General features: G+C 39.6%; 1 protein-coding gene across 4 annotated transcripts in view; it reads right to left on the minus strand.

Moving 5' to 3' along the window:
- GPD1L (glycerol-3-phosphate dehydrogenase 1 like) overlaps window positions 1-22,406 on the minus strand; it is a 43,848-nt gene extending 21,442 nt beyond the window's left edge. For all 4 annotated transcript variants that reach the window (XR_010883472.1, XR_010883473.1, XR_010883471.1 and 1 more), the window contains exons 1-6: window positions 22,339-22,406; window positions 16,357-16,534; window positions 14,849-14,989; window positions 10,766-10,904; window positions 9,486-9,598; window positions 191-424 (exon numbers count right to left, since the gene is read on the minus strand). Coding sequence is in view for 1 of the 4 variants with exons in the window: in XM_067291464.1 (XP_067147565.1) it covers window positions 191-424; window positions 9,486-9,598; window positions 10,766-10,904; window positions 14,849-14,989; window positions 16,357-16,534; window positions 22,339-22,391 (858 nt within the window). In the remaining 3 variants the exon portion in view is untranslated. The remainder of the gene's footprint in view (window positions 1-190; window positions 425-9,485; window positions 9,599-10,765; window positions 10,905-14,848; window positions 14,990-16,356; window positions 16,535-22,338) is intronic.
- Between the last annotated feature and the right edge of the window lie 573 nt (window positions 22,407-22,979).

The following is a 22,979-nucleotide window of genomic DNA, read 5'->3' on the forward strand; positions in this document are numbered from 1 at the left end:
TCTTTTATAAACACCTGTCCTTTTTAGATACTTTTCCATGCATTCTAGCCTTGTAACCCTCAAGAATGAGGGGAGAGAGAAGGGTACTCACTAAGTACAGCTAGCGTGTCTCAGATAGCAATACTATGACTCCAGCAAACCAGGAGTGCCAATGCTTGCAACAATGGATTTTACCCAGTGGATAAGGTACCTTTCCAGATTTAACAAATGCTTCTGCTACCCGTCGATTCCGGCCACCATAACATGTTGTGATAAGATCAGCAACTCCACAGCTCTCCAGGAAGGTGGCAGTAGACACCTGTCCTTTGCAAAAAATTCTGGCAAAGGCAATCATCTCCATTAGACCAAGGCGAATAACGGCAGCTTTGGTATTGTCACCACAGCGAAGGCCATCACAAAACCCAGCTCCTACTGCCACTATATTCTAATGAGAAGAGAAAAAACAAATAGAAAATGAGTCAATTACTATTTAGAGAATCCTAGAAGATACCAAGAGACAGAGTGCAAGTATCCTTAAGAACTGCATATATAGTCGTTTATGGGATAATCTTAAATAAATAAATAAATAAATAAAATATTAGGAAAGTATTTCCAAGGATAAAAGCATAGTTAAAGCTTTGGAGGAAGTTGCCCTGCAGGCTGTGGAACTATCATCATTGACTAAGAACAGGTTAAACTATATCCAGACAAGGTTTGTCTACATATAGCTGATCCTGCCCTGAAGTGGGGGTAGCACCACACTGACACCTCAAACCTCAAGCCTTATTTTCTTTGTGATTAAAGCAATACTGAATCTGACAAATGTTTGTTTACTTTCATGCTAATTTGCTAAGGAGCTAAATTCAGCTAAGCTAATAGCATTCATCCCTTTTAAATATGCACAGTTCCTAGAACAGTAATGGTTAATAGAGGTTTTCCTGGAGGTTCATGACACAGTGAGACCTTTCCTAAGTACAAAAAGGTTCTCTCCACAGACCTGGCTACACCACTCTACAGAGAAGATACTGTTTCTTCATGATCAATGAGCTGTACGGTCCCTTCTTTGGCTTACGAACATAAAATGAAGATCAGTTGAGAGACTTTTGAGCAAAGTGACTATAAAAGCTATTTTCTGGCCTGAAAAATAACAATAGCCACCACAAGGCAAAGATTTGCCATGGTTAGCTTGCCCATCCCCCAAAAATCTACTCCAAAAGAGATGGGACTGTGAAGCCCTGGTAAAGCAGACAAGGAAGCAACAGATGTAGTAACATCTTCCTGCAACAATAACAGCAGCAGCCACCCCATTGAAACTACAGGATAACCCGCATTACCAGCCCCTGGTGCAGAAAAAGAACTGTAACTTGTTGAAGCAACAGCAGCAGCATTTGGAAGTTGCTAATGAAAGCGACGAGACTATTAACAGCTGTTTTTGTTCCATTTGTTGGATTATGAGACCCAAAGACCTCAGGCGGCTGTAGTGCTGTGAGGCTGATCGTGACTAGGTGACTCTCACTCAAAAAGGGGGCCAGAGGATGAGTCATTGCTTTTTGAGCAGCTAGCTGAGGTCTAAAGGTGACCCTTGGAAACTGCACTCAGAAGTCCAGACGTTAGACATGACAGCAACAAAAGATGATCAGACTTTTAAAGCTGGCACTTTAGATCATCTTGACTTAAATCTTCACTTTGATGATTCAGGCAAGGTATCTTTACATCAGACACCTCTCCTAGAGCAACAGGCCATCACCTCCAATATTTTTTCACATGGTGGTTAGAAAGTTTTCAGGTTGGATAACCCATTTAACTCAAATTTGCATGTATCTGAAGTCTGAAAGTATTTAGTATTCAGCTACAAATGAAAATAGCCTTGTTTCTGAACCTCCGGACTTTTTCCATGCACTTCTCAAACACTCCAATACTATATAAAGCTTCCTCTTCCCTCCAACTTTGCCCACTTTGACTTTCCTTTCCACTTTTGAAGCAGCCCATCCTATCACAATTTACAGTATGATTTGGCCCATGGCATTTTGTTGTACATTTCTACCTTTTGCAATGTTTGTCTTGGGAGCAATGGAAATATTGTTTCAAGCAAGTCCTACGCAGACCAGTTACTTCTGAGAAAATGGGGTGGGGAGGGAGGGAGGCTGTGATCTAACTCTGAAACACTCAGCTCCTCCTCTGTACAGTGTCCCCATTGTAAGTTCTTACACACAGTTTGCAAATAACGAGGAAACAAGACAATTGACAATTCTCTAGAACACACACCCATATCTAAGAGACTATTATATCCTGGTCAACATAACTGATAGGCCACAATTAATTTACATGCTCTGTCATCTGGTTTCATTTAAATCCTTGAAGAATCTATGGATATCTCTCTTCTGTTTGACATATTGTAGAGACCTGGATTGTACCCATACTGAAAGCTACACCTTACTGGAAGGGAAGTCTCTTCTTTTAAGACAAAAGGAAACAGAAACCCCACAAACCTGAGACTGAATTAATCATCCTTCTGCCCAAAACAGAACAAAAAACATTCCTCCAGCAGCCTGGTACCTGAAATCTCTGGGTGCAAGCACTAAGCTGAGTTTGTTTCAGGAAGATGCATGAGCAAAACACAAAGGCCTCATGCCACTAGCACTGTAGAGATCCTCTGAGAACCAGATCAGGGAAGGGGAAATCACATTTCCATCTGGCCAAAACATCTTTGCCAAATCAGATGCACAAACACAGGTCAGTGCATGTGCAGTAAGTCAAGACGTACTTGATTCATCTGAAGAACACAATTAGCATTTGCCAGCCTCATGGACTTACTGTTCCTGCGGGCTTCTCCGACACTCAGAAGCTCTAGGCAGTTCTAGGTGTCTCTTCACTGTCTCTTATTCTGAGGAATAAGTGGAAAACTAGAGCATGTCTGAGGAAACTCAGATTTATGGCAGCCACAGCTTCCGGTAGTATAGCTTGAAAGTTTACTAGATTTCAGTCCCAAATGCCTGTTTGAGTCTCCTTGTGTTCAGAGAAGTAGGATATGCTTACAAGTAAAAGAGAATTGCATCAAAGATGTCCAATTACATTAACAGTTTTTCCTCCTAAGTGAAATAACCTGCAAGCCCCAAGTTTTGGCTAGTTGGTCAAACTGAAGGAGGATAATATTTCATCGTCAACATCTGAAAAAGCCTTCTTAAGGCTGCTCAACACATCCCTTCAATGTTTTCTTTTTAGCTCCTATAACCTGGAGAAGCTTCAACTATTTTTTGCTGTAGCAAAAATTGTGTTTTGCTGTAGCTTTCCAATATTAGAAGATTTTTAACTAAATTCATGCACATATTTTAGAATGAATCTGGGAAAAATATATAGTCTAAAATACATATTCTAAATTAGAGGATTCCAAACATTCATTAATGGGTTCTTTTTGGAGAAAACGGGGGGGGAGGGGGGGAATTAATTGCAAGTTTGATTTGGTTGCACTATGGGAAGACAGGTAAAAGATTTTCAGAATCTTATATGTTCCCACAGACTAAATTTTAAGAATTACTATTCTAGACTAGTCAGAAGATATGAACCTCCTGCGTAAAATTCAGTGGATGATTCTTGCAAGAAGATTAACTGATCATAACTCCTTCTGTCATCAGAACAAATACAAACAACTAGGAAATGCAAGTTTTCAACAGCTGGATATTTAAAATGAGAAAAACAAAAACCCTCAGATGATGGGTTCCACATCCCTTTCTGCTTCAATGTCCAAACCAGAAATAAAAATATCACAAGCTTTAGCCCAGCTGACTATCTCAGTCCATTAACATTAAATGATGTTCATTTAATGTATCAGGAGTTTAAATCAGAAGTTCAATATTAACATCTCTGATTTAAAGGACAAGTAACATCTTCCTCATGGCAATGTATTTTAAAGCATTTCTCAAGGGACAATAATATCATTGTTTCCATTTTACATAGAAGGAACACAGAGACATAAAAGGGAAGTGGTAGAGCTGGGAACAGCAGAGTATTCCTTTTTCTCGATACCCCACTATACCACACCACCTACCCAGGATTAATAAGGTCAGAATAAATTTGCAGAGACTCCTGCTGTCACAACAAGAACGATCCTTTTCATATTGTTGACATTAATAACTCCACTTACCCTGTTGCTGAGGATGAATTCAATTATTTAAGAGATGTCAGCTTCAAGTACCATCTGCAATCTGTAATATTTAATCATTATTCCTATTAAAGTGAAGTAGAAGTATCCTGAACACTGCCACTGCCAAAGCCTACATTTGTAGTTACAAGAGTTCCTGCAAATGCAATGGGTATACATTTGTGCAAGAGAAGAGTCAAATGTTGACTATACTGGCATATACAACATTGGGGGGGGGGGGTTTGAAGGCCCAGTAAGCAAGGGTGACTGTAGTCTACAAACAAGCTTGCTGTTCTAAAGGTTCAAAAATAGTCACAACAACCCCAAAATAACAGTAACTCAGCACTCCTTTTGGCCTGGGGGATTAAGAGCACTCAAAAATACTTTACACTTGAGTGAACGCATTTCCCCCATCTTCGCATCAACAGCTTTTTACATTAGAGCATGTATTCTGCAAGCAAGAGGCACAGGAGTCATATTTATGTTGCCAATGTTTTTAAACTATTAAAACACTTTGCAGCACATCAGACTCTTTAGCAGGTCTAGTATCCAGAAACCAGTGCTAGTCTGAGTACTAATTATTCCAGAGCTAGAACAGAACCCAGTTATTTTATCATTGGGGTATTGAAGCTAAACTCCAGAAAAGAAAAGTTGGTGCCAGGCAGTGCTCAGAGCATGCTTCAGAGCAAATGAGAAAAATCATCTTCTTTTTGCAGATGACCTGGTATAAGCATGCCAGAGGTCAAAAAGGCAAGGTCAATTGATGACAGCAGGCTACTGAGACAGCAGACTCTGCTGACAGATTCTCCCATACAGAGTCAGTGCTCAGGAAGATCATTTCCAACTTACAGGCCTACTCAGCTTACAACAGTTTGTGGAGCGGTCATGCAGACAGCTTCAGAGGCTATTTCTCAGGCAACCCTCACCTCTCCATAATTAAATGGAGCAGAGAACTAAGCAGAGATGTTAATTCACCTGGGACATCCAGCCTTCCTTGAGGTAGTGTCACAGCTCAGCACAGCCTGTTTTCTCTCCTGCTTACAACATGAATTTGGAGGAGCTCCTTACTTCCACCATGGCCGAGAGAGGTCAAATGGAGACTCAACAAAACAAAGACTATCAGCAGGACCGTCAGAGAAGTTCAGCATAAATTGTTTGCCTGCTCCTGGCAAACTTGAACATGAATAATGGATTTCCTTACCACTTCATCTCAGAAAACAGTAATTACCACAATCAACTTATCTTCTACAATAGCTGGACTGCCTATCCAGCAATGGCTGCCATAAACACACTTTGCAGGACTACCTTTTTAAATAATAATGCTGGGTTACCTAACCTGGTAAACAATAAAACCACAGTTAAACTTCTCACTTTGTTGCTTAAGGTTAAGCTGGAGCCATAAGATTTAGAGATAGGCCTGAAGCTCTGCTGGGAAAGGCAACCACAGCAGCTGCTCTTCTCCTTCTTGCAGTAACTTTCACCTCTGTCTTGATCCTTGACTGCTGCCACTGAGGGCATTTAACTCTCCACGGCCTGCAACAAATGCATCAGGCAGTTGGAGCCTGGGTGTTATGCCATATCCCGAAATTAGGATTTCATTCCCCCTTTCCTCACAGTCACCTGTAACACAGCTACACTGGGTAAATGATTCCAGTAAAGTCTACACATAAGAATGCAGCTACATTGAAACTGCCTCTCAAGTATATGAGTAGGTTCATACACCAGTTCAGTCTTGCCTCCTGTCTACGCTGTTTGATTGCAAGTCCACATGCAGCACACAACTAAGAACTCCTTGCACACCTCAACAGGGATTAAATTTGGGTCTGTGCTACTCTATAGTACCACATCCATAAGGACTCAGGAGCATATCCATAGATGAGCTGGGCATACAGCTCTTATGGTGGTGTCTTGACCATTGAATACTTCCTAGGAAGGCCCAAAAGTTGGCAAATGGCAGCTGGAATTCGTAGGCAGCCTCAGGTCAAGCTGACTGTAGAGCCATCTGGCCACCTTGAAGCTGAGCTATCCAAATTTGAAGTTTGGGTATTTCTGATCTCAACCCTTGAAAAAAGTCAAAAAATGAATGCAAAATGTGCTTCAATCTTCAAAAGAAAAATCCCTGATAAAGAAGAATATTCCAAGCACTTTTTGTTCCTGCATCCAACAAGTTACTGTAGACAGCTGTTCTCCCTCCCCAATACCATCAGATTGTGTAAAACGACTGCCATTCCCTATTCAGCCAGTCTCTGAGCTGATGCAAGACTGCAGTTTCAGTGTTCTGATTTCTATACTTCAGTACATCTCCATCAGCCTATTGTCAGAAAAAATAAATACAGCAAATGAAGTGGATTTTCAGAACACATGTATCTCTGAATAGCAATAAAGCACATGTTCTTTCATGATCACCCAGCTGCAACACCTATTATTACCCTCTGAATTTAAATATGCTTCAAAAAAACAAAATTTCAAGCCTAAAATTATCACTAGCAACAGGAAAGCAGTGCTCAGAACACCCTCTGTTACTCTCCCGTTCTCCCTCCGCAACCTTTAGGCAATCATCCACACTGGAAATTCTCCCTGCTTAGAGAGGCTTGCAGAAATAAAGAGTGAAAGCAATAAGACTTAACAAACCCTAGTCTATTATGCCAGAAATACCAGAAAATTCTCATTTTCCCAAGCTGATATTTATTGAAAATGCAGAAGCTGGGAGAATATACTATTTCTCATAGCATTAATAATTTTCATAGTATACTATTTCTCATCCTTTAAATACCAATATAGGAGTTGCTTTTACTATTTCTGTATTCAAAAAGACAGTCTGGACTGGGACATGTGCCTGCTACCGCTGTTCTTCTAAAATGCGGTCTGCAGTGATGCTGCAGACAGTTTGAACTGGCAATGCTATAGAAATTCATGTCAGAAGCTCTTTTTGTACCTGTCTCTTCAGACAACACAATGTTGTCCTCTCCTGAAATAGAGACTTCCTCCTTTCAGCCAATTAAATACCACTATATTTTGCCACTTTTCATGAAGTAACTTTCCAGTTTCATAAAGTAACTGTCAGCTGATGGAAGCTACACTTGGGATTTCTCCCTAAAAATGATCACATGAAAATACGCTTATTTTTTCCCCCACATTTTTGTTACAAAGATTACCTGAATAATCATATAAAAGACAACAAGCACATAAAATGCTTGTTGTTACCATTAATAAATAATTCTCCTGCTAATAAGCATGTATAGTTTATAAGAAAAAAAAAGCTCAGATTTATGTTTTTATTATTTACATTTGAATTTTGCATTTTGCTTTGCATAGACAATGAAAAGAACAAACAGACCCACCAATTTAATTTTAGCTTCTCATCAGTGGTATACATGTTCCCAATGCATTAATAAAATTCAGCAACATTTGAGCTAAAAACAGCTCAGGGAATTCTTTATGCACTGTCAGCACAAGATTTAAGATAAACTAGAAAGAGTTTTAAATGAAAAGTTACTTTAAAAAAATAAGATTCTAATAAAAAAATTGAGATTAAGAAAGAGTTGTACATTTGAAAAAAAATCACATATATTAGCATGACTGACCTATGCCAGTTTATAGCAGTTCATGCCTTTTAATCAAGTAAGAAATCCATAGTAGCTTTAAACAAGCTACTTTATTTTTAATTCACCTTTTTCTTTAGAGCTCAGACTATGTGTTTCTTTGGAAGCCTCAACTCAGTTAACAAAATATACTGCAAGCAATCCCAAATGACCAGAGCATATAGAGTAAATATGACTTTTTTAGAAAGCTCAGCTAGAGAGTTCAGTCTGCAAGTAGCAAGATGAATAATGAAGTAGGAGGGAAGTACAAAACAGGGCTACAAAGAATATACACAAGTTTGACCTCCATACCTTTCTAGACCCAGAAGAACAATTTATCTGGAATTCTCTTGCCTGTCTCAGAGCTTTACAGTAGCGTTTTGAGTGTCTGCTGACTCACTTCTGAGTTTGATCGGCATACTCATCTCCCCTTCAACAGTCTCTATATGCAGGAAATTTCTCTGGAAGGAACACTTGTCTGGCACAAAACTCCTCTATCAAGCAAGAATTCAAGCTAGTCAGAAAGCATCAGTCTGAGCAATTTTGAAGAAAAATGTATCTGTAAAATTTTCTGACTAATCCCGTAGGTCTATACACAGGAATTTATCTCCTGCTGACCTCCCACATCACCACTACAGTATTTTCAAGCAATAGCTATGGAGCCAAATTATGAGCTCCACAGTCTTGAATATAAATACAATAACTCCCGAACACATTACACCAATGTACAGTCCATTAGCCCAGTTCACAGGCCCATGATCTCCTTCTACTCAGGACTTCCAATATGACAGTTCTCAATACAAAACTATTTGGAAAACCAGTATGCTAAAATTTATGCTATTATGGCTATCAGTCTACCTCCCACTGATTAACATGAGCAGAAATCAGAACTCCTTAGGTTAAAGGCATCATTCATTGGCTCAGGAGCTTTGCAAGTGAATAGTGCAATTTCCACATAATTTGCTTTTTTATTTTTTTTTTACTTTTTGGATAATTATTTTGCATTGCTTTGTTTTCTTTGTTAAAATTATCTACGGTACCACTACATCCATCATAAAAGGTTTCCACCATAGATATCAGATAATGTGAACTACAGTACCATTGGACAAAGTCCCAAGCTACTAATACTTTCTCTTCACAAATGGCCTATAAATTAACCTGAAGAAAATATCAAAAAGAATATGTTTAAGCTAGGCTTCACTTCCTGCCAGCATCAGTTTTGTTAAGGAAAAGAAGTCCAGATGCTTAACTCTTTGAAATAACTTTTTTCCTCTTCAAGTCATTTCTGAAAGTGGTTATCCACATGAACCTTATGCAGTATATATCCACAAAATATGAAATATAACAATCCTCATGTCAAGTAAGTCAATGAACAAGGGAATAAATTGGTTAACAGACACAAAAGATTAATACCAACTTCTTTCTCAATGTTCTTTTGTAAACACACTCTTGCATAAAGAAAAAGGAAAAAATGCCATTTCCCTTTGGGGACTAAAATGGATTTAGAAAAATTTTGACCACTTAGACAAAACAAATGCTTGTTTTGTGACTGCATGAGAGCTAAGTAAAAGATGTAGGAAGAGAACTTAGGATGCTGTGAGACATGGGTCTAAATGACAGCTCTCAGAACATGCTGCTCTCCAATTTCACGTCTGGTTCTTTCAGAAATTTGTTTCGTATGTTATATAAAATATAATAAATGTAACCCTATAGATAAAAATACCTGCTTGTTTCTATGAGGATCACTGTTCCATCTGTGCACAAAACCACACCCTGTTTAGTCTTACCTTCAGAGCACCACAAAGCTCAACAGTATCTGCATCATCTACTACAGTTATTCGGAAGTTTGGAGTCTGCAGGAGTTCTTTGAAGAGAAGGCCATTCTCCAAGATTTTGCTGCCTGTTGAGAGAGAGAAAGGAAGAATAAAAGTCAATGAATAATTTATTTGGGTATTATTTTGCACATCAGAATACTTGAAAGCAGAGTTAAGGTTGTTCTATCTTTATCCTAAACAGATTCCTTCGTTTTAAGTAATTAAAGGTGTGTCTACATCACACTGAAAAACTCTGCACTGAGTTACTGTGGACTTCTTCATAATTCATTGTCTGCTCAGCAAGAGAGTCTAAAAAAATAATCCCGTTAATTCTCTACACTCTCCCTCTTCTTTAAATCTTTCTCTTTCTAAATAAAAAAAACTTAATAATAAAACAAAGGTAAGTTAAAAATACAACAGGTACAATTCTACCAATTATTTTAAGGTCAGCGTTCAAGAGAAATACCTACTGATAAAGGCAAGTAAAGGATATTTTATTAATTGAGCATGCTGACACTGGCAGCTAAGTTTGCGTATGGCAATTCAACCATTCAAAAATAGATGAAATGCAAAAGCTGTTGATGAGATGTTACAAAGCTAAAAATGCACAAAAATGAAATAATCAACACTGAGACAATAACATTAACTCTCTGCTGTTATGCATGACTATATGTGTATGTACTTTCATGCTTATCAGACACTGTGAAATCCAAGACTAGGCATGTCTTTGTGCTACAAAGGTGTGCAGAGACCAACACAGGACTAAAACTATGCTTAGGATTTGGGGGAACTAGTTATTTTGAGAATTTAAAAAGGATTAAGTAAAAAAAAAAAAAAAAAAAAAAAAAGTAAGACATATAGAAAGATACCATCTGTGACCAGAACACCTGAACTGGAATATATAATCATTTATCCATATTAAGCACCCAAGAAAAATCTTAAGCATAGCATTAAATTAAAGCAGTTTATTATTTGGAGGATGAGAAAAAAGCATGCTTAGTATTTTACCTGCTAAGGTTACAACAACCCTAGCAAGACTATAAAATTGCACTCCTCTCTCTGCCTTTGTTCCCAGTACTCTCCTAGTACTTTTGGAGGTGTAAACATTCTAGGAAATTCAACATTAAAACAAGAAGGACCCCACAGTTTCTGATAACAGCTGATTAATGTTGAAAACTGAAATTTGAGCTATTGGATGTGCAATTCTGAGGACAGGAGCATATTTTAAACATTTCAATTACTTGGAATATTACCTATTGTGGTTTCACAGAATTTCTCTGCTGCCACCTCATTGGCAATGTTGGCTCCCATCAGCACACTGATGTCTATTTCCATCTTCTCTCGAATAATGTCAGAGATCAGTTTGAGTCCCTCTGGGCCTTCATCTATTCCCTGAAGCCAACATTAAAGTGAATTACTAAAAAGGCATTAGACCTAGTATAGAAGAGCACATCACAATTAGTTTTGCCCATGGGTAGGAGCTACAACAAGGTCTATTCGGATAGAGACTAAAGGTGACAGACTTGTTAGCAGAGAGACAATTAAGTTCCATGAGATGTTTCTGCTATTGCTGTGACCTCTTTAAGATGCCTTCTTATATGATATAAGGCAGCACCTCAAGAATAAGGAATAAACTAACAAAATCTAGATGATGATAACAGGCTTTATGCCGTGTTCAATAAAAACCCTGACTCTAAAAAGTGCCAAACATTCAGCTCTGTTCAGAATCTCAGCTGGTTGTAACCAGTGTGTGTCTACTAAAACCAGTGAAGAATCACTGAAATACCAATTGTGAATCAGCCCTGCACTTGGATCTGAAGTTGGACCAAAACTCACCAGATGGCATCCCGATGGCTTTTTTTGCAAAGAGGAATCTGAATTGAAATGTCAGAGAGAGATTCCCTCGTGTTTAAACCAACAACAGCTTACTAGTGGAAAAACAATTTAATCATCTTGAAGAATACTACAAGTTGAACAACAGTTCACAAATATGTAGAAAGCTGAACAACAGAGAACACTTTCATGTCTAAGTACATTTTTATCTATACTTATAAAGCACCCTTTATAGAAGATGAAAGTAGGGGCAGAAACAGGACCTTAGAAAAGATCGCCCCAGAGATTAATGCTGGAATGGACAGACTCCAGTGCTCTGAACTGCCTCGATCAAAGACTCCAAGAGAGGCCACTTCCTTCTCACAAAACCCTTTCTCCCACCCAGCTAAATGCAGATTTCTTTTGTGCTTTGAAACCAGGGAGAAGGCAGACCGGGAAGGAGGCACAAGCTACTGAAGTGGTCTCTCCTTCCCAAAACATGGCTTATATAACCTTCTATATAGTAGTATTTTTTAATGTTTGTGAGGAGGGAAAAACATGGTAATTTCAATTAAATTTTACAACTTCAAGGCAAAAAAGGCAGTGTGATCCACTACCACTTTGAGATATACTCATATACACATATATATGTACATACATGCAGACACATATTTAATCAGATGACATTTCAGGCAGGCAGCATTTTGGTGTGCACTCCTTAAAGGTGCCACTCCTTAAATAACATGATGCAAGAGACACACAGAAATGCCTGTATAAAATCAATCAGTTAACATATAAACAAAAGTGGCTGCATTTCTGCATTATTTTTCACCCTACAGTTCTTAATGTACAGCTCTGCCTTCTCATCTTTTATGACCCATACAGAAAGAATCTGAAAGCAAGCAGATATACATGTCATTTTTCCCTAAGAGTGCCAAAGATGTCCCCACAAAATAACTATAAGGCCTCTTCCCCATCCTCTAAGCAGGCAATTAATAAACAAAAACACATACACATTGGGAACAATTCCCAACACGTGACTACATACACCTCAATTATTCATCCAAGTGAAAGATCGGAGATGCTTGGGTGCCAAATCAGCTCTGCTATGAAACAGATGCAACTTCTGACAAATTCAAGAACAGCTGCACCTGTTTCTTCCAGAATCAAATCCAATACTGGATGACAGACAACAGAAGAAAAATAAATATATGAAAATCAAGGCTTCAATATGGGAATTTCTACTGGGCAGCAATGCTCCCCTGGCAATGGAAGTCCAGTCCAGTGGTCTTACCACCTGAGTCCTAACACACCTGCCAAAGCAATCCCAGGGGGCTGCATACAGGTAGATGGAAATAAGATCAGCATTGAGGCTGTCTGAAGTGTATTTTGAGTGACGGCCACCCACCCCGAGTCCTGTACTCTCTGCTGTACTGCATCATAAGCTGTATGCAAGTCAGACTCCATTCTCCTCCCGCAACAAATGATTTGTTAGGTTTTGACAGATACCAGTGATCAGAACATATGTAAAGTAACACAACTGCAAATGTTTCAATGGGAGCACAGATTAACTAGCAGACAAATGTCTTTATTTGCCAGAGACTCAGTTTTATTTTCAGACATTAGACTCTGCTTGAAAATGTCGTTGTTTAAAAATAAATAAATAAATAAAAGGATTAAAAGAGTACATACTGCTAATTTGCTCAGCAAGTACATCTAATTTAGAAAGCAGAGAAACAAAGGTCCTACTAATGACATTTTTAGAAAAGAACTGCACTTTAACTGCCTAAGTTAACACAAGCCACTTTAATAGCATTAGGGCCAAGCATAATGAGACAAAGACCACTGAAAGTCTGATGAAAAAAGCGTGCATGGAAAAGCTGCAAGAGTAGGGGATAGAATGCATTCCTGCCTCTCTCACTTAGTTTCATTGTTCTGTTCAATCTCTGCCCTTTCATCTTAAATGATATACATGCAATTATGCCTTTTGATAAAAGCTGACAACATGTACTTTGCATTCGCCTGCAAAGATATTAAAAGGCCTTCCACCATTTCTTTCAAAAGACCACCTACTGATGCAGAGATGCAATGTGACAGTGGGAGGCTGCCTAGTAATCAGCTCTGCTTTGCATGGCAGGTGTCACTACACTTATTTTAATCACACTGGACAGAGTGTGGATTTTTTATTATTACTATTAAAGATAAATGCCCCCCCCCTTTTAAACGTAACTTGTTAATCAAGACGCCATTGAAACACCATAAGCAGTACTCCTAAAGGAATACAGGCCCAGATTCTGATTTCGGATATGCTGATACAAGTCCTCATTTACTCTACCAAATTCATTAAAGGGTTATTCCTAGGATTGGAGACATGAGAACATAGCTCACATTTAGGAAATTAAAGAACAAAGCTCATCTTGAGCTTACAGAAGAAAGAGGAATAAACTGGCAACTTCAAAAGCAACAAATGCTTTGACATTTAAGGGCATCCAGAACATTTGTATCGTTTTGATGCTATGCATTCAAGCTCTTTCAGCTCTGCTTTATTTTATCCTTCCACCATATGAAAAGCTTTCCCACAAAATGCAGCAAGTGCACTATGGCAACATTACCTTTTCATATATCTCGGCACTACATCAGCACAGACAAAACACAGCACAGCTTTGATGAGCTTAGCTAGCCAAACTAAAGAGACAAACTTGCAGTCAGTAGCGATAAGGGTTTTTTCTTTATTTTTAACACATATCTGTAAATGGATCATTTGCCAGAAAAGACAACAGACAAGGAAATGTGTGCTGAAAAAAATAAATGTCCTACTCTCAACTAAGTACAAAACAACAACGAAGGAGTTTCTTCTGAACCTCGTGGGAATAGCTTATCCTTTGCAGTTAAGCACACAAGGGGAGGGGGGGAGGGGAGAGAAACACATCCACATTTAAGAATTCTCTTGACACCAAAACTACAAAAGCCCCTGGTGAAACACTTATCCTTATTTCCTACACCTCTGCCCCCTCCTAATACCCATGCTTAAACTGGTTTATCTTTTTGGATCATGCTGAACAGTCTCTCTTGTTACAGCATAATCTTTGACATGACCAAGAGCACTATCATCTTAGTCACATGAAATTCTCTCCGCAGTTCTTAAAATGATCAGCTCAGTGTGTGGGATGTGCATTAACAACCAGACCATTATGCTTGTGCTCTGCTCTCCATTTAATGATGCGTTTGGAAACAACTAAAAGATTGGAAAACTTGGTGGTGCAAAACATATTCCCTCCCCCTCTCCTTTTAAAGCAAGCCTTGTGAACAGCCTCATTTTCCTCTTACTGCAAGCACTAACCTAAAATAAAACACTGCATAACAATCCACTAATGGCTAAGAAATTCCAGTCGTATTTCTGGGAAGGTTTAACAGAACAATCAAGTGAATGACACACAGAGACTTTTCCTATCAAATTCTAAGCCATCTGGTTTTAGAAGATTCCACAATACCATCTCAGTATTAACATATAGCATTTATTATACCTTTATGAGAGTTATACCAAGAGCTTTCTTGGGCACTCGTCCTGTGATTTCATCGCAGATCTTATGAATGAATTGATGAGGAATGACAAAGACCAGCAAGTCTGCATCCTGTACAGCTTCATTAAGGTTTGGGACAGCAACCTGTATAGTTACGGGAGAGAAAGGCCACATAATTTTTTAAAATTAACACTATTCACATGTGTTGTCAAATACGTAAAAGCACATTTTGGTCTTATACACAGTGCTACAAATTACTGTGCTTCATCATTGAAAACAAGTACTAACATAATCTTTCCACAAAAGCAAAAGAACTGAAGCTTTCAAATCAGCCACTTTATGCCTTGAAAGGGGCATCTTTACAGCCACCTGTACTGTTAGCGCAAAGAAATGCATAAATAAGTGAAGGAATTTAAAATACCAAATTTGCAAGAATCAAAATTCAAAATGCTCCTTAATGTTCAAACATGTATTTTGAGTTAGAAAATGTAAAATAAGAAGTTTCCTTCTCTTTGACAAAATAATCTCAATTTTGATACACTATTGCATGCTGAAAAGTAGCTTCTTTACTTAGTTCCTTGTACACTCAGATTTCTTCTCCACTCCTTTTACACCTGCTAGTTTATACTCTCTTTCTGTGTACTTAGATTTTGTTTATCCTTTAAAAAGGTGACCTATTTCCAAATCACCTGCCAGACTCCACTTTTTCTAACATGTGATGACCATCTTAAAATAAGTCAGGTTTAAATTCTAGCAATAAGCTCAGCCTACTGACAAAGAGAACCAACATGAATGAGTAGGTCACAGCAGAAACACCATGGGATTTCAGCTTTATCATTACAGACAAAACTGCACTCCATGGCAATTCATGTTTTTCCTGCCCAGAATTTCCTACTGAATTGTCAGCCGCTGCAGTCTCTGCCCATAATGCTTTTGGGGCAAGATTCACCACCACCCACTCACCATGCCATTACACCAACACAAAGTGGATGTGGTCCTATCACTCTGCCCTAGCAGAGTCAGAAACGTGCTGGCCTAACCAACTGCACATGGTGAAAGGCAACTGAGAAAGGGATAAACTGCATATAAGCTTGAGTTCATTTTGCTCTTGCTCTCATCCTGTAGCACTTTTTAAACACTTCCAGAGTATTTGAAGCCTCCTCAATCCCAGCTGATCAGCCTGCAACCTTCCAAAGTCGAGGCCAAATTTTTTTTTATCAGGCATGGTCAGAGCCATTAATCTCTCCCTCATTTTCACATTTACTTCCTTATACAGAAGCTGTAGTAACATAAAGATAACAGCTAGGCAAAAAAAGATTATAACATGTTGAATATACCTACCTCAGTAATTTTACTTGTTCCAAACTCTGATCTCAACAGTAAAATAGCACACAGTCTGAAATATGATAAAACCTAAAGATGTTAACAAAACAAATTTCTGCCTCCATTCACAGCATGAGCAAAATTCCCTCTACTCCATAACTAGATCAAATTTAGCTTCTGAGCCTTACCACATTATCTGGCAGCTTGTATCCAGGGAGATATTTTACATTTTCATGTTCATTATTTATGATATCTGTCAGTTTTCTCCCATTAATATTCTCCTCAAACACCCACATCTTCACTGTAGAAGCAAACTTCTGCAATTTTTTTACATTATTGCCTATTATTTTGGCAACTGCAGAACCCCTGCAGAAAAGAAAAAAATACATATTCTAAAAAACTTATAATTTTGTTCTAGAAGAAATTGTCTTTAAGATAAACAGAAATCCACAGGTTACTGGACTAATTACTATTTAGCTTTTCTGATCTAGTAAAAAGAGTGGAAAAAATACATCAGTTATTCACACCTGCTGCTTTCTCTCAAACAGATATATCTAGAATGCATTGGATTGAAGCATTTATTGAAAACCTCCTTATTTTGTCTGCTTACTGGCTATCCAGTGAGAATTTGGGTAATTTTATTTGCACAAATGAAATGGATTATGTCTTCAATGTAGTGGTAAAAGTTACATATTATTATTTAATTCTTAATACCTAAATTCAATTTTTAAAAATGGATTATATTCACCTTTAACAAAGAGGAAGCTTTCTTTGCTAAGTGCCTAACCCATTAATTTCTGCAGACTATTGACAGGCATTTAAAGCCAGGAAGCATTTATAACTTGCATAAATTGTATGTATGGTCATGTTGCCCATCTCACAGATTTTAAGCACTGTAATGGCATCCTCTGAATTTGCAGGCAGACAATGCCATTGCTGTTAGCCTCATTTTCTCCCCAAGAACAGCACAGCAAAGATTGTTATCAATTTTACTTGTACTACTCAAATCTCTAAGCAACAGTGAAATTACTCAAAATTACTGAAGGTACACACAAGAGGGATAAACACAACTTTCCATTGCAGTAGCCTGGATGCTATAGACAAGATGCAATTTAAGAAAGCCTATTAATCTAACTTCCTCTCCTTGGATCAGAAAAAGGCTTCATAATTACTGATAATCTACTAAGCATACCAAAAAGATTAGAAAGATATGATAAAGATATGCAGAGTCACTGACCTGAGGTTTAACCATTTCTGCATATTTCCTCACTTCTGTCCACCACTACAACTTTTGATACTGTGACTTTCTAGTACCTGGTACGTTAAGAACAGGAGGGGAAAATGCTGCACACTTTATTAGAAGGTAAGAGAGCTTTAACTTTACAAACAGAGCTATACACAGAACACCTCTCTAAATTTATTAAGGACATTGCTTGTAATAAACTCGTGGCTGGCAAGTAAACCAAGCAAATTCATTCTGCCCTAAGAGCTTTTCATATGGCACAACTCATTGTGCTATATCAAAAATGTGTGCAATCACAGGCCTTTCTAAGGTCACTTTCTAAGCAGTGGCAGAAGAACGTGTAATATCTGAAGTAGATCTTCAGCTAAACCATAAAAACAGCATGTCTTAGAAGACTAGAATTTATTTCGCTAACAGCACTGCACACACTGCAAAGTTCCCTGGGTTGAGGAGGTGATACAGAAGCCTCAATCGTTTTTCAGAATAAACATCTTGGTCACAACTAACCCAGCTTGGAAACCACCCACACGATTTCCCCCTCAAAGTAACTTCTTCACAAAACTGAAAGAGGAAACAAAGCAACTGAACCTAGATACCAAGTATATTTTGGCCATTACATTACATCTCTGCCCATCCACCAAGCTGTCTGAACAGATCCCTCAGTCACTTTGGGCCTATGAGTTTACATTAAACAATGTTAACTTACCAAGCCACAGTTAAGTTGGTCATCTCTTATCAAGCTCATATTCTAGACCACCACGCGCACACGCTGTGATTTCCCCTGCAGTGGCAGACAACTCACCAGTTTAATCTGCCAGATTTCAGATCTGCACAAAGTATTTTATTCACCACAACACAGAGGTGTGTTCTGCAGAAAGTGTTTTGAATTCCTTGAACAAAAGCAAATTCACTGCTGCAGATTTACACACAAATATAAACTCTGGTTCCTGGGAAATCATTGTCTTCAGTTTTGAACTTCACTAAGCATTTTGTATGCGTAGCGTTGATAGAGAAAGACAGAAATAACCGATTCAGTGACTGTCCAATTGAGATTTTCAAATGGTGTGTCATCAAAAAGTTTGACAGCGTGTACTTCTTAAACAAGACATTAATTCTATCATTATTTAATACTTAAATGTCTCAGTTGTCTCTTTTCAGCCTTTTAATGTATTATTTTTAAAAAGTGAAGAATTGGCTAGTCTTAGTCCCCGAATTCAAGAAGATTCTCCAGATTAGCTTCTCTGGATCCCCATTTCATTTTATGTTGCAAGAGCTGCTGTAGGAATGAATTAGACAAGGTCAAACAACCAACACTGAGTCCAAGACTACTCTAAGCAAGGTGAAATACCAGCTCCCAACACCTGCTAATCCAACAAACAAGTCTATGTTCTCTTCTGCATCCCAGAACTCCTCAGTAAGTAATCCGGAACCATTTACTGGGATTTCTGGCTCGTCTTGCAGTACACTCCTGACACACCGCAAGGCAAAAGAACTGGAATTCTTGCCAGTAACAGTTCTAGTGTGACCTGGATTGCAATACTTGGTGCCTGCAGCAGCTCAGCTACACAAGAAAAAACAGAGTGACATTCCCTCATAAACCTTAATTAACCCCAACATGCTCCAAGTGAAAGTAAATGTTGTTCAAGTCATGCAACAAGGTAGTTTCATGCCAAATAGATGTTCTGTTCCTTGCTGCAAGTACCAAAGGTATGCCCAAGTACAATCACATATACGTATTTAACACTTGTTGGAGAACTGTATTTGAAGCTCACTGAGCAAGATGATGCACTTTGCTTCCTGCCCTTCACTGTTCACCAACCACTACTCACCTCCACCAACTGCATATCACCGTTGGTCTGCTTTTTCCTCGTCACTTTAAAAGTGAAACACAAGCCCCAGAAACTCAGCTCACTGAGACACCAGCATCAGTGGAAGCAACAATATATAAGTGCAACCAGCACCATAACTCCAGCCCTGCCACTTTTTCCTTTAAAATCACCTCAGCTAAGCCACAAGCTTCACCTCCCACTTTTCTCTAGCAGGTTCCTAGCCCTGTGAACCCCTCTGTCCCAATATCTTCCTCTCTCTTCTCAAACTCCAAGTTGAGCAATCAGATTAAGGACTTGTTCGAGCAAAACATACAGGGACAGAACTGGTCGTGCATTCGTTAACTTGTCCTAAAAATATTTTTAGAAGAACAGTGTATGGTACATATGGGAGCCAATGCATGCAGTGTTTAAACTGAATCTAGGCACTGCCCTTGAATCCTGAGGCTTCAAGGCCTATCCCCAAAGTGTACCCTCTTCGTGTTGAGGAGAGCCCTGCCTTAAAGATTTTAATACAATCACTTATCCACCAGATGAGCAATTACAGATGGACAAGGAGAGCAAAAAAGCACAGCTCCTGCTCTTCTGTGACTTCTGAGCCATCTGTCCTGTCCCATGATCTTCCATGAGGTGTTAAGAGACCCCTGCCAAGTAACTTCATTGTTAAGGTGACCTTCCCCCTAGCAAACTGACCAAACAAGTTTGACTGGAGGTAGTTTATCATCTGAAAAGATTAGTTCAATCGTTCTAAACTGTCCTGTCATGCCAAGCTCCTTTAGAGTGTTTTTTTCCATCTGGGATATAGGTTAAAGGGCTGCAAGAAAGCAAAGACACTTATACTGTTACTGGCACTTGTGGGACAAACTCGTCTTCTCACACAGAACACAAGAGTCTCTTGTGGAGAACACAGAGTCTCCAAACTGCTAAACATGCAAAGTCCCACTCAGTTCAACTACTTACATGTTTACAAGTTAGGCATCACCAGTTGTACTCCTGAAATCCAGGCTTCAAAAATATACAACCTCAAAATACCAATTATAATATGCATATAAGTGCTTCAATTTCCTTCTCATTTCATGCTTTTGAACCTTAAAGGCTTCCGTTTTAGAACCACAGGCCCCAATTGAGCAAGACACTTATGTGCACAGACACACACTTAAGTTAACAAAGTCCTGTTTAGTTCAATGGTTACACACATTATTGAATCAGACTACTCTCTTCAGTCAGGGTCTGGGGTCTGTCATCCCTTGGACTTGGAGAGGAAAAAAACCACCCACCTCTCCAAGAATTGTTTTCAGAAACATTCATGGGGGGCGGGGGCAGGGAAAGCTGTTACACATTCAAATCATTTGCTATTTAAAAAAAATTTTTTTTTTTATTACTTCTGTTTCTTCTTTCCTGCCACATAAGTTTTGCCACATTGCTATCAAATATGAAATCAATTATCAGTTATTTAAAGAAATTTATCCTAAAAAAAAAAAGAACAAAGCTGATGCCTGGTAACAGCATCAATTTTTTCAGCATCACAGATATGGGCATTTTGCCATCCAGATATCCATCCCCTTAGACAGGAGCTTTTCTTGTTATTAAACTGATCCAGTGAGATGAAAACAAAACACATATGCACATGGGTATAGCTAGTAGGTAACCTCCACGAATCTTCCTGCTTTTGGCAAGCTAGTTTCACAGTGGCCCAACTATAAATGCAGTTAAACTATTTGTAGAACTTTTAGCTAGATTTCAAATATGTAAGAATGACATCAATACTCCTAAAAGACTGACAAGTCTAACTACATAACTTCCTTTTGATATATACTGCAATGCACTGTATCTCCCAGTTCACCTTACAAGCTAGAGCAAGGCAAGCAGGAGCCACGGCACTGAAACAATGTCAGCCATTCCTTCAATAAGCCATCAGGAAGAAAAACATAACTCTGCAGTTGCTGATTTTTTGAAGTATGCAAAACAGACCCAAAAGCCAATTGCGCTTAGTAAGCATCAAGTCTAAGAACACTTTGACAAAAGACTGTGAAGTTTTGTTTAACAACCTGCAGTATCTTGCTCTTGGAACACCAAACTCCTCTAATGTTTGACTTAATGTATAACACATTACGTCTACCTTACAAAACAGAATGTTATCAGAAATAATATATGCTTAGCATTAGTAATTAAAGTTACAAAGTGTGAAGATACATTTACATAATACTTTGTACTTAACTTACACCTTGTAAATAAAGATCCAATGCAAAAATAATGAATAGGAACGATAGAGAAATTGAGAAAGTGGGACAAAGAAGGATTATGAATATGGCACTGCTCTTAGGAAAATGATTAGGAAAATTATTGCTTTCGGTGGACACGACAGTGAGACCATAAGCTTATTTAAGTTTAATTATAAGCTAGTAATAGACAAAATAAAACCTTGTCTCAAGCCTTCAGCATGCCTCAACATAACCTATTGAAAAAGGAGAGATATTTCCAACAATTTAGTGTCTTGCTACTCTTCTTGGAAAACAGGCAGTACAGAACCCCCCCCCCCCCCCCCCCCCAGAAAACTAAACTCGCACATTTGCATTTCACTTTTGGAGGGTGGTGGGCTGGGTCAAGAAGCCCTACAGCAGCACTTAGTTAGCAATGACCTGCTGAAAAAGCGTTCAGTATCTTTAATGTCTCTGTCAGCTGATATCAGACAAGTCACCTAACAAATACCAGGTTAAAAATATCCCCAAATAACTTCTGTACAGAAAAGACTGGTGCCTACAACACCGCCAAAACACAGTGCTCGATTCTTTAAGCTTGCTAGTTCCATTTACTTCAGGAAAGTACCTCTGCTTCGGAGACTGGGCAGGGGGTGAAGAGGCAGGCTGAAGGGGCAAGCTCTGGCCGCTGCAGGCATCCCTGGGGCCGCTTCGGAGCGGCGCAAGGCACAGCCAAAAACCTGCCCCAGCCCTGCCCGAGCTGCCGGCCGCTCCCCGCCCGAGGGGGGCCACCCCGCCAGCACCGGGCCCGGCACGACCCCCTCCCCCCCCCCCACCTCGCCGCTTCCCGCCCAACGGGCGGCGGCGAGGCCCCAGGATCCGTGGGGCCGGGGCAGCACTCACCAGTTCCCCGAGCCCACGATGCAGACCTTGAGGGGCGCCGAGGGGAGCGCCATAGCAGCGCCACCCGCGCCCCGCCAACGGCCGTGGGAGGCGGCGGCCACTCGCTCGCCCGCCTCCGCCGTCACAGCGGCTCCCTGCGGCTTGCCGGGAAGTGTAGTTCAAGCTCGCCTCCGCCCCGTGCCTCTCATGCTCCTTTCCGTGCGGGCTCTGTGGAGAGGCTGCGGCCGTTGCCGGGGAGGGCGGGGCTAACGGCCACGGCCCCCCCGGCAACAGGCCGCGACCAACCTCACTGGCCCTGAGGTGGCAAGTGGCCTGATTTCCACGACCGAGTGCCGTATGCTTACAGTGACCATTTTCTCCTTGACCGCTACCACGCATTTGAATCATATATGCCGTGACTATATTTCAGTTCTTTTGCGACTACATTTCAATCCTTTTGTTCGCTCTGGTGTTGCTGAGTAGCCCCAGAGCACGTCTGCGAAGCACCGAGGTGTAGAGGGACTGAGCTACCGCGTGATAAAGCAGGTCAGGCCGCGGAGGGGATCTTAATGAAAGAAATATGAACATTTTCAAATACTCCTTCCCTCCCTGCTGTTAGCCAAAATCACGTTGTTCTCTGTCTTCCATGAAAAAGTGGATGC

This window comes from Apteryx mantelli, chromosome 2 (assembly GCF_036417845.1).
Source record: "Apteryx mantelli isolate bAptMan1 chromosome 2, bAptMan1.hap1, whole genome shotgun sequence".
In the NCBI taxonomy this organism is placed as follows: Eukaryota; Metazoa; Chordata; class Aves; order Apterygiformes; family Apterygidae; genus Apteryx; species Apteryx mantelli.